Source organism: Xenopus tropicalis, chromosome 3, assembly GCF_000004195.4.
Source record: "Xenopus tropicalis strain Nigerian chromosome 3, UCB_Xtro_10.0, whole genome shotgun sequence".
In the NCBI taxonomy this organism is placed as follows: Eukaryota; Metazoa; Chordata; class Amphibia; order Anura; family Pipidae; genus Xenopus; species Xenopus tropicalis.
The window spans coordinates 57,288,992-57,301,177 of NC_030679.2; the positions used below are offsets into that span (position 1 = coordinate 57,288,992).

Consider the following 12,186-nt stretch of genomic DNA (forward strand, 5'->3'; position numbering starts at 1 on the left):
CATGTTTAAACAATACAGAGGGATTACAGCCTGAATCTGAGGTGAGAACCATGCAGGGGGACAGTTAATCTCAGTACTGATACCATTTAAAGTTTATACAAGAGTAAACCATCAAAGCAGCCAGACAGGTGGGGGGCCACACAGAGGGGGGTCGCGGGCCGCATGCGGGCCGCCAGTTGGACAGCACTGATCTAGGACATGGTAAAGGGTACAAAAGCAAGCTGCAAGTGTAGTTTTCCAAACATTTTTATTAGACCAAAGGTCAAGGAAAGTTCTTTTGCCTTGTTTAGAAGAAAGTGTTTGGTCTCTTGGTGGTGAAACGTGGCTTGTGCTGGCGACGCAGTACTCTGTGTGGTAGAGGGAACTTGATCTTTGAGTCCTGCAAAAAACATTACAAATCATTTGTTTTCATAGTGCTTTCTTAGGTGTTGAGTAATTCTCTAACATATGTCCCGCCAATACACCAAAACTATTGTTCCATGGAATCTGATTTCATGGGCAAGAGTATTTTCCTTGGAGAAAGTAAAATTTAAAAATTCATCGAACAGCACTGTCCTTCCCGACTATCACCAAGCAAAGATCATTTAAAATTTTTTGCATTTGAATTTATTACAAGCAACTGAATAAAAATATTTCCCCACCTAGTTTTACCTGTTGGAAACCCCAATAATACTTACGTGGAACTGCTTGATGGCAGGTCTGCGACACTTGCTGGCAGGAATTACCTCTACTTTCATGATCTGAATTGCATGGGCACGAGCACGGTGGCGAGCGCCCATATCACGGTCTAGAGGATGGAGCATAAGGATACTTAATACATTAGAATTTGGACAAATACGTTACTTAGTTAACAATTTTGATCTGTCTACATAGAAGTTGCCATGTCTTGCTAAAATGTTTTGTACAAAATGATATGCCGTTTCCTATGTTACTTCCCCCTCCCCTCTTTCTTTCTGCATCCCCTCTAATAAAAAGCTAAAAATATACACATTCCAGCCGCATACACTTTGAAGCAAGGATATTTTAAGTTGACTGTACTGTCAAAAAATAAATTAGTGACTATATATCTGAGGACAGAAAAAAAGAAAATAAACGTGATTGGATATTTTTAGACTATTCTATTCCTGGGCTGATGTTTTCAAGTGAACACAGGAAATAACAGCACAGTATCTCAAACATTTTCACAAAGTCTGCTAAAAACCCCAACATCTACTGTACTAACACACATTTGAATTAAAATCAGATAGTGAAAGATATAATCAGAATAGCATTCCTATGCTCCAGAAAAGGTCAGTTGTAAAGACATATGTAAACCTTTTGGCAGCATGATACTGCACTACGTGTAAAGTAAAATTGCTTGGAGTTTACTAGATTAGGCATTAAAGGGGATAAATGGAAAAACCCCTAATTTTGTAGGCAATTATGAATATATGGTGCAGGTTTAATTTTGGGCTAAAATTGAATACTGTGTATTTAATGGCCCCTTTATTGGAGCTCCCTATAGATCCTATCAGTTCTCTGTCCATTTCAAATGAGGGGTGGGTGTGTCCTAATGGTCCCTGCTAGAAGCATAGTAGGAGGGGATAGCCAATCACAACCTTGCACTCATACAAGCAAAGACAGGCTTCAGTTCCCTATCAGGTCAGCCTAGCTGCTGATTAGTTCCTATACTACAGTGCCATTTACTGTAGGATAGGCCAGCTCCCCTGCACATCCAGAGAATTCAGCCAACAGGAAGTAGAACAGATGGGCGGGGCTAGTGGGGTTTTGGTGGAATTTCTCAATAAATCAGCCCGAAACATTTTTTTTTTTAAGAACAATCGTTCTAAATTTAGAGAAGTATAATTCACTGGTACATTAATTTTTACATGATACATCTCCTTTAAAACAGATACAAATGGATCAAATCAAAGAAAATTCTGAACTGTAGGGCTGTACCTTCCAGGGCTGCCACCAGGGAGACTGTTGTCCCATAGGACGCTGGTAGTGTTTTGACTTCAGTCTCAAGCCAGTCTCCTCTGTAATTAGTAGTCTTGGAAGACCACAACCTGCAGGGCAGATGTAGCTGGGGATATCGTAGGGAACACACACAGGTATTCCACCTGCTTTTTGCATTTGCACGTGTCAGTACAACCCGATCCCAAAGAACAGGCTGCATCTCATGCATCGTAACTTGCATATAAGCTTATGTAATTTACATAAATTACAGCACTGATAGTGTAAAAATGTACAACTTCCATATCAAGCAATTGCAAAGCAGGTGTGGAGGGATTAAGCACCCCAATGAACTGAATTAGCAGCAAATAAATTACTGGACCTATTTCTATGATTATTGTAGATTAACATCAGCAGTTTATATTTGGATGAATATACTGAAGGATATTGCAAGCATCTCCTATATTAACATTTCAGCAGAGGATTGAATACTTATTGGGTCCAACAGCAACATCATTTGGCCACTAAACTTTTGGAACAAGAAATTTTCCTTAAACATATTGCAGCTGCCACTGGGCCCCCTTTTATAGTTATATTAAAGGAACATTAACACTAAAAAATAAAAATATATTTTAATTATTTGAAAACAATGTGCTGCTGCCCTGCACTGGTTAAAGTTGTGTGTTTACTTCAGAAAGACTACTGTAGTTAATAGAAATAGCTGCTGTGTAGCCATGGGGGCAGCCATTTAAATTGAAAAAAGGAGAAGAGGCACAGGTTACATAAGAAGATAACAGATAACTGTGTAGAATACAATGGGAATCTGCTACTTATCTGTTATCTGCTTAGTAACCTGTGCCTTTTCTCCTTTTTTCAATTTAAATGGCAGCCCCCATGGCTACACAGCAGGGTATTTATATTAACTGTAAGGGCTCTGGCACACGGGGGAGATTAGTCGCCCGCCATAAGACTCCCTGTTCGCGGGCGACTAATCTCCCCGAGTTGCCTACCCCTGCCATCCCACCGGCGAACATGTAAGTCGCCGGCGGGATGGCAGACGCGGCGGGGCGATTTCCGGAAATCGCCGAAAAAGACTCGCGATTTGCGCGAAATCGCGCCGCCGCGTCTGCCATCCCGCCGGCGACTTACATGTTCGCCGGTGGGATGGCAGGGGTAGGCAACTCGGGGAGATTAGTCGCCCGCGAACAGGGAGTTAATCGCGGGCGACTAATCTCCCCCGTGTGCCAGAGCCCTAATAGTGTTTATGAAGCAAACACACAACTTTTACCAGTGCAGGGCAATAGTACATAATATATTAATTATTTTTATAAACTTTCATTTTTTGGTGTTACTGTTCCTTTAAGGGCTGTTTAAATTCACAGACAATGCATATTTTACTTTGGACAATAGCAGAAGATCCGCCTGAAAATCATTTAGGTTAAAACAATGCTGTCCTTTACCTTGCCTGATTTATGGCTAATTTCATGCTGCGCTTTATCTCCACTGGTGGAAAACACACTGTGGATTTGTACAGTTGAGCAATTCGTGTCAGTTACTGCAATGTGTGTACAGCTGCATGTGGATGTCATGTTAGATTCTACACATGGGGTGGCATTTGTACTTTCCCTGCTGTTGGAGAAAACATTGTGTGAGATTAGCCTAGAGCAGGGCAACTGCTTAATGTATCTATTACTGTAAGCTAGAAATAAAGTAATTGGGGCGCTTTCATATGCTGAAGCACAAAACAGGGTCTGACCACCACAGAAACAATAGCAAACATGGTGCCTAGAAAGCTCACAAGGTATAAACAAAACCCAGTGCTCACTGGCTTGAGCAAAAACTTGGGGAAGTTTAGTGCTTGGTGAGGCTACTTAATCTTGCTGTGCCTCTGGCCTGAGATTTTGACTGAAAGCCCTACATGGTTAAGAATTTGAAATAACCATGTTTTTAAAACAGCTGCCACTGTTTTCAAACAGTGGAAAGGAGACAAAGACTGAAACGAGAAAAATGCTAGTAAGGAGAGAGAAGAGGGGAGAAAAGATCTGAGAAGAGATGAGTACAGATAAATAGAACAGAACAAAGTTAAGTTAAGAAAAAGGTAGCTTTTGGAAACAGTTGGCTACACTGTACCAATGTATGTAGGCACTGCATTTAAGGGCAAAGACACGGGGCGATTAGTCAGCGCAACTTTTTAAAATGTTGTGGCAATGTATGCGCAGCGCTCTTTTGTTCCCGCCTCCCATTAGAATTCATAAAACTTACTCCCCCCTCCAAGCTAACAACTAGACCGCAAGCAGGAAGCTATGAAGACCAAGCTAAAATGGCAGCTGCAATCTTACACAAACAGAAAGCTTCTAGGGCTCTTCAGGTATGGCAATACTGATGCAACCAGAGATGTACACAGAAAAAATTAAATTACATATAATGTAAATAGCAAGAAAAATTCCAATAATTACGTCAACACTGACGATAAAACAATGTAAACTTACAGCACTGGGTAACAGCGGCAGCAGTGGTTAAATCTCTGTATTCCCTGTACATGTTGTGTGTTCCACTACGAGAGTCATAACGTAGCCAGATGCCAAAGTTCTTCACCTTCAGGGGTGTCTTTTCATATACCTAAAAAAAAAAAAAAATATATATATATATATATATATATATAATGGTAAACAGTCAAAAAAAAAAAAAAAGTTTGACATGGTGCAAACCTACTTTGTTAAAGGGACAGGGAGTAACCGGGTATAATCATGGGGGGGATTAACTGGTAGGCACCATGCAGAAATTATAATTACCTACCAGAGACTTTGGGCTGCAAACTGAACCAGCCCAGTGCATTTTTGTGAAAGCACCACAATGCCATCATCTTCTCAGATCCTCCTTTATAGCCCTTTCCAGGCATGCATGTGCCCAGCTAAATGCTGAACTTGGAAGAAAGAAGCTAGCTTTTCGCTCTACTTCACATGCGATAATTGAAGTTGCGGAAAAAGATTGCAAACGTGGTGCTTCTACAAAAGTACCCCAGACTTCTGCAGTTTTCAGCAAACAGGAACACTTGCCCAGGGTCTCAGGTAAGCGATTATAATCCCTGGGGGAAGGACTAAAATATAGCAAACCCCATAATTATACCTTTCCTTTAATGTGCAGGATCTATGCTAATATTTACTTCCTAATAAACCACTCCAACTGCTGTGCATTTGATGCATAATGTATGTTTCAACCACTGTCCAAAGATAACCACCATAAGGATTAAGATTCCAGCAAAGTGCATTACTACACAACAGGACAGAAGGCCTCTATTTTAGCCATAACTTGTTTTAAAGGAAGCAATCTAAAATGAATTTCCAACTACTGATCTTTGTGTATGTAGGACCTTTGATTTCACTTTCACAGGCACATCAGCTCTTGAAAGGCGACAAGGTGCTAATAATATGTGCACACCAGACAAGATTGTTACATGGCAAGTTAACAATCTTTGGGTTTTGTGTGCACTTTTATTACTCATGATTAAAAATCTCAAGTCAACCTGTAAATATCTTATTACAAACAGGTCTAAATACTATTTGCACAGATTTTGCATAATTAAAGATAGGCAAAATTTTCCGGTGGCCTAGGATGTCAAGATCCCAAGTTTTACATTACAATCGTATTAATAACCATCTTGTCAAAAGTTTCAAGTTACAGCACAAAAAAAGCCTTTATTTGGTTTGCTTACAAATAAGTATACCTTAGGTTTAATAACTGTGGTGAGTTATACCTTGCATTTACAGGTGTCTGATACGTTAATGGGTTTCCGGATATCTAGAAAGCTCCAAATTTACAGAAAGGCCATCTCCAACAGACTCCATTATGATCAAATAATTCACTATTTTTTTTTTTTTTTTTTTTAAAGTATTAGTATCCTATTTCTCTGTAATAAGCACTTGTACTTGATCTAAACTAAGATATAATTAATCCTTATTGTAGCCAAAACAATATTATTGGGTTTAATTACGGTTTAAATATTTTTTTGGCATAGTCCAGCAATATATTAAGGTGAATTAAAGCACAAAAATTAAATTTACCTGTCCGCAGTAGACAATTTCACCTGATGATTTCTTCATCTTCTTCAGCTGAGACACAAAGTACCAAAAGCGGGACTTGGCAACCACATGATTGGGAGCAAAAATTCTCATGCGATAGAGAGGTGGAGAAGGAGCTTTGGGAGTAGGCAGGCTGCGCCCGATGACCTTATACTCCCTTAGCTGAAATACAAAATGTACAATTATTAAAAGCTAACCTTCACTAATTTGAGTAAAAGCCATTTTACAATATTGCAGATCTTTAGTACATCATTTTTACAACTACAACATGTATTTTCTTTGTTGTACCTTTTTGTTCACTTTCAAAAACACATCAGCTCTAGAAAGGCGACAAGGTACAGTTTATTTCTGCACAGCAGACAAGATCATCAGAACATGGTATAATGATCTTTGGGTTTTGTGTGCAAAATCCCCCTAAAGTCAGGCCAGAGTTAATTCCATACCTTTGTATTATGGGATATACTGTGCAATGACACATTTTGGGGCTTAGTTTTGACTAAAGTGAAAAAAATATTTTAAAGTTTCAGTCACTGTAGAGCCTATACTCCTGCAGCACATAGGTCTGGCAGTCAGAGATAAAGCCACATGAATAAAGGATTCAGTTCAGATCAGGTTCAGCACATCACTGCCCCACCATACAATTGTGCTGCTGCATAAAGCTGAATGTGGTATTAAACACTTTAGACATAAGGATTTACAAGTGGGTACAGGTCATCAAATAGTAAAGTACACTGATAATGTTCACTGTGAAGTCACATGTGCCATATATTCAGGTTATACACAAACTATGCAAAAGCCTCAATGCCAGAAATTATTGTGTTTAATAAAGCGGAGATGATGTGAGTAGGGCTTCCATGTATTCTCAAAAAATCACCAAGACTCGTTTAAAAGGTATATAAATGGGTATGAAAGTCTGAATGTAATAATAATAAGTGTTTGAGATGTATGTTGCATGATTAGCAATCACAGGAAAAGTTGCTGTATTACAACTGTAACTATCCTTATTATCTCTCCATTTAGCGGAAAAGAACGGTAATCACACGCCTTCTTACTTGTATGTACTATCTCACAGTGTCCATTAGGCATCAGTATCTTAATGAGTAACAAACCCGGGCGCCTAACAGCCGGGCCGCATGGTCTCAGAGCCGCCATGTTACAGGCCGCAGTCGCTTGAAGCGCGCATAACTATAATTATACGGTTTAGAACACAGTGCAAATCAAAGCAAAGCCTAACGGTGTCCCTTCAACCAACTACGGTTACAGGATGTGTCAGAGAGTCGCCCCTAAGCCCCATTTCCCCGGGCCTCCTTACAGTGCCGGACGCCTTCATGCTGCCTCGATCCCTGCCAACGAGCGAAAGGAAGTATCTCTGCGAGCGCACGAATACGTCACCCAGCAGCCGGAAGCCTATTGGACTGCCGTTCAACTTTCCTGCATTCTCATTGGAAGCAATATCTGTCAATTCAAGATCGTCCGAAATCCGGGGTGTAGCTAAGCGGATACATGTATCGGTGTTTGAGGGGATGGGGAGTTTCAGAGAATGAGCTCTGTAGAAACATTCCGCGTTATGCTCCTACATGTAGATTCATTCCAAAGTTTAAATTAAATGTTTAAACGCCTTATTGGACCTTTGGAAGGGGTTCTACTTGTAAGGATTGTTTTATTTAAGGATGTTGCGTTTGTACATAACATATTGCTAGCTTTCTGATGTTTTACAGTGTCATAGTTTCTACCTGATTCACTGGGCCATCAGTTCTAATTGTATGGCAATGTGACACTTGTTTGGCTATATTTAGGCAAAACCCAGGCTAGTGTTGAGGTTAGAGCATGGGTTACATTCGACTCTCTTAGGATGGGCCTTCGCTAGGTGAAAGAGACCATGCGGAACAAGGGTGTAGTGGGACTACAACTCACTGTAGCTGTGTAGTGCAGATTTAGCAAAGATGGACGCCAGAAGGTTCTTGCAGTTGAACTATAGTACAGTTTATTGTCAGAAACAAATATCAAAGCAGGGTTATACTCGCAAATGCAGATATAGCTGTTAAGTGATAGTAGTACTCTGAAGACAACAAGAGAGGATGCACACTGGTTTATCCCAACTCTTTTTGGGAGTCTGTCAGGGTAAATGCACCTGGTCAGCTTGGCACCCCTTTGGAAGCTGTCAGAATAGATACCTTAGGTTGATAACCCCTAGCTTGAGAGTCCTCTGTGTGACTAGGGATCAGGGTTTGTTCTAACCTGTCTCCTACGTCTACTCCGTGGCCTAGGCTGAGGCAACATTGCCAGATGGAAGGGTATTTCCTTTCTACTTTCCTTGGTGGAGCTTTAAACTGCCCTTGCTTCCTTCCCTCTCTACCTCACTCTCCTAGATAGTGCTTGACAAGAGTAACTATCTAACTGGTCCTCATTCACGGGGTCTCTGTCCCCGACTTCACCAGAGTGGATGGTAACACTCTGGGGCACATGGCTTTAAACTGGGGCCCTGTTGATCCCAGGCTCAGTGGGCCTTCACCTGAGACACAGAGGCAGCCAAAGAGGAAGCCACACCTCCTTGCTAGACACTATATAAGACTGCAAGGGGTGTGAACAACCATAATAGTCAATAGGTATAAGTGCATAACTTTAAACTGATACATGGGTCTTTGCCCAGTAACAGCTGTAGGCTGCCAGTCCACATACAGTAGGAGCTATTAAATAGCCAATTATAGCTCTTATTTGCACCCCAGGAACCTTTCGTCATGATTGTGGTGCTCTCCAACACTTTTTCCAATTGAAAGTTGCTCATGGGTATAAAAGTTGGGGATCCCTGACGTAGACAGTGATATTCTCAGACAATTTGCCCTATCGTCAGCTGATTTCTAATGTCAGAATTTCAGCAGTATCCTGGGTCCAATTTTCCACAGCAACCAATCTGTGGTTTAAATGAGAAACTGGAGGAAAATGAATAAAAGACTTTAATAGAAAAAGAAGAACGCAAAAGTAACAATAAAACTGTAGCCTCTTAAAGCAGTAACCCTGTTTGAAAACTGGAAAGAAGCAGAAAAGAGAACATTAATTGTATTGGCTGGCAAAGTTTCGGATCAGGATTTTGCCAAGATTCAGCCTTATCAGCAGGATTAGGATTCTGCCGAATCCACTCTCCTGGCAGAACCAAATCCTTAAAATCACTTGACTTTATGTTACATAAACATGGAAGCTGAACATTTTTCGCTGCATGCGGCTCTCTTTAACCCTTCCGTATCCTAATTAACATGTGCCCCCTTTAAAGAATTATGGGCCTTGATTGGTTGTGCCCCGTGCGTGCGCGTGAAATCAGTACGCACAGGGTGCAACCGTATAAAAGTGTGCGGATGCAGTGGGGAGACGGGGGACAGATCAAGAGGACACACCTGAAGGATGGTGGAAGCAGGCGGTTGCTGGAGGATGGAGCTGGGGGGAGCCGCTCGCAGGAAGTTGTAGGTCACTGGGGGGGGGGGGGGAGCTGTAAGATGCTTGGGAGGATGCTGAGGGGGGGAGCAGGCACCGGAGTGTATCTCATTCATTCTGGTGCAGGCACAGGTAGAAAGCAGATGGCGGTATTTTTGGCAAGTGTTTTTCTGCTTGCCGAATATATACGCCAGACGCCTCGTTTGACATTAGCCTTATTATTTCCTGCCTTGACTGCTGCAGCTTGCTTCTTGCTGGTGCTATATAAATAAATGATGATAATTGTGGTTAATATACATTTTTGACCTGGTTTTAATTTAATCCCTGGTATTTAAACTCTTGATGGATCATACCTTCTTACACCTGTCAGTTTCAGCTAACCCATAACTGAATAAGTTCAATAGAACCATTGTGATTGGATGTCTGTGACTGTTCTACCATCAAGAGTTTAAATACCGGGGAATTCCCTACCAGTCATTTGAACAGAAGAAGCCACGCGGATGAGTGGTGAAACGTTTTCAAGAAAAACTCAGAAAAGTCCAGTTGTTTTAGACAATTCTACTAGATACTGTATATCATGACCTGGATGAATGAGAATCTTCATGAACATTCTTCTGTACCTTCTTCCTATATTTTTCTTAAAGCCACAGTTAGACATATTACATTCTCTAGACAAAAGTGGAACATTTAGCTGTATCTCTGTGATACTTCTGTTTACTTTCAGCTACTATAAGTTTCTATTGCGATAAGGGCTCTGGCACACGGGGGAGATTAGTCGCCCGCGATTAACTCCCTGTTCGCGGGCGACTAATCTCCCCGAGTTGCCTACCCCTGCCATCCCACCGGCGAACATGTAAGTTGCCGGCGGGATGGCAGACGCGGCGGCGCGATTTCGTGCAAATCGCCCCGCCGCGTCTGCCATCCCGCCGGCGACTTACATGTTCGCCGGTGGGATGGCAGGGGTAGGCAACTCGGGGAGATTAGTCGCCCGCGAACAGGGAGTTTTATCGCGGGCGACTAATCTCCCCCGTGTGCCAGAGCCCTTAGAGTGAAGACATACAGGGCTATTTACTAGCAGCTACTTGTCACAGCTACTAAATGCCAGAAAATACCCTCCCATAGACAATACTGAGAATTGCCTCTGCTGAAACACACATAGAGACAATTATCAGTAAATGATCAGCATTGTCTATTTTAAGAGATTTTAGCAATAGAATGCTTGCTTTATGGTACCATGTGATTATTTTTTAAAGGAATCCTGTCTCAATGCTTACCAGGTACCCTATTCCAGCCATTACATACGGGTATTTTATGCCTAATCTAGTGCAGAGCTGTATCACTTTTGCATACAGTGCTATCCAGATCTGCATCCCAATCTACATATATAAAGCCCTCATTTACAAATGGTACCCAGCTTGCAATTTAGTCAACATATTCATGGGAAGGATAGTTAAAGAAGTGGGCAGATAATATATTTCCTTATTAGAGTAGATAGAATAGGCAAAAGTTGCAAATAAATGCAAATTTTCAAACCCTCAGAATTACTTCACATAGTAACATGAGTCAATTACGGCCCCAAGCAGCCCCGACAAAGTTATTAGCAGACAACCATGCAGATAGTCAGTCCAACCACTTACACTGCACATATTACTCAAATAATCATACTGGTTCAGTTTATGAATTTGTATTTATGTATGTATAACTTTATTTATAAAGCACCACAAGGGTACGCAGTGCTGTACAATCTTACAAAATATCACACAGGGAGGACAAGTGTTATAATAAATAAATACAATAAATATATATAAATACACAGGTAATAAGTGCCATGTGGTATGAGACACAGTAGGAAGGAGGTCCCTGTCCCGTAGACCTTACAATCTAAGTGATTGGGTAACATACAGGCACAAACTGGAAGGTAAGAGTGCACCAGGTATGGGCATTTGCCCTTAAGCGCAGGACTAGGCCAAATAATGTTTTAGTGCTCTAGAAGGTAACAGCTGAGCTTTTTCTTAAAGAGAGTGGGTGAGTTTTCCCTACGGAGGGATTCAGGGATAGAGTTCCAGAGGTAAGGAGCAGGGGCGCTTCTGCCATGAGGCGAGTTGAGAAACTCGCCTCAGGCGGCAGAAGCGCCCCAGTTACCAGGGGCGGCAAAAAGCCGCTCCTGGTAACTTGAAGAGCCGAATTTCCGTTTTTTAAACCGGAAATTCGGCTCTTCTAGTGCAGAGAGCGCAATTGCGCTCTCTGCACTAGCGATCTCACCGCCCCCGGACCCGTTCCTGCGCTCAGAAGGTAAGCGCTGGGGAGCGGGGGGGGGGGGCGGCATCCAGGAGCCGCCTCAGTCGGCGATATGTCTAGAATCGCCCCTGGTAAGGAGCAGCGAGATAGAAAGGTTAAAGACGAGAGAGCGCAGTGGGTGTGGATGGTGTAAAGAGACGGAGGCTCTGAGAGGAGCGGAGGAGACGACCAGGAACATGCAGGGAGACCAGTGAAGAAATGCAGTGAGGAGCAGAGGAGTGAAGGGCTTTGAATGTTATCACAAGGATTTTGTAAGCTATCCTTTGCTTAACAGGCAGCCACACTAGAGAGCTTAAGTGAGGCTGAACAGGTTACCTCTTCGGAGAGAGCAGGAGGATCCTGGCAGCAGAGTTTAAGAATCATTGCAGGGGAGAGAGGTGGGAGTCTGGGAGGCCAGTTAGTAGGAGATTGCAGTAATCTAAGTGGGAAAGGATAAGGGCATGTATTA

The 12,186-nt window shown here is 42.1% G+C and overlaps 1 protein-coding gene and 2 non-coding genes across 3 annotated transcripts; all 3 read right to left on the reverse strand.

The window, feature by feature from the left end:
* Window positions 1–232: 232 nt before the first annotated feature.
* On the reverse strand, window positions 233–7,348 carry rpl18a (ribosomal protein L18a). The gene is given in 5 exon segments (NM_001016690.2): window positions 233–379; window positions 678–787; window positions 4,425–4,554; window positions 5,997–6,176; window positions 7,327–7,348. Coding segments are annotated over 5 exon segments (531 nt in total). The 5' UTR covers window positions 7,345–7,348; the 3' UTR covers window positions 233–286.
* On the reverse strand, window positions 5,295–5,425 carry LOC116409910. The gene has a single exon (XR_004222158.1). It is a non-coding gene; the product is annotated as a small nucleolar RNA SNORA68 (small nucleolar RNA).
* On the reverse strand, window positions 6,292–6,422 carry LOC116409909. Its single transcript, XR_004222157.1, has one exon. It is a non-coding gene; the product is annotated as a small nucleolar RNA SNORA68 (small nucleolar RNA).
* Window positions 7,349–12,186: the final 4,838 nt, after the last annotated feature.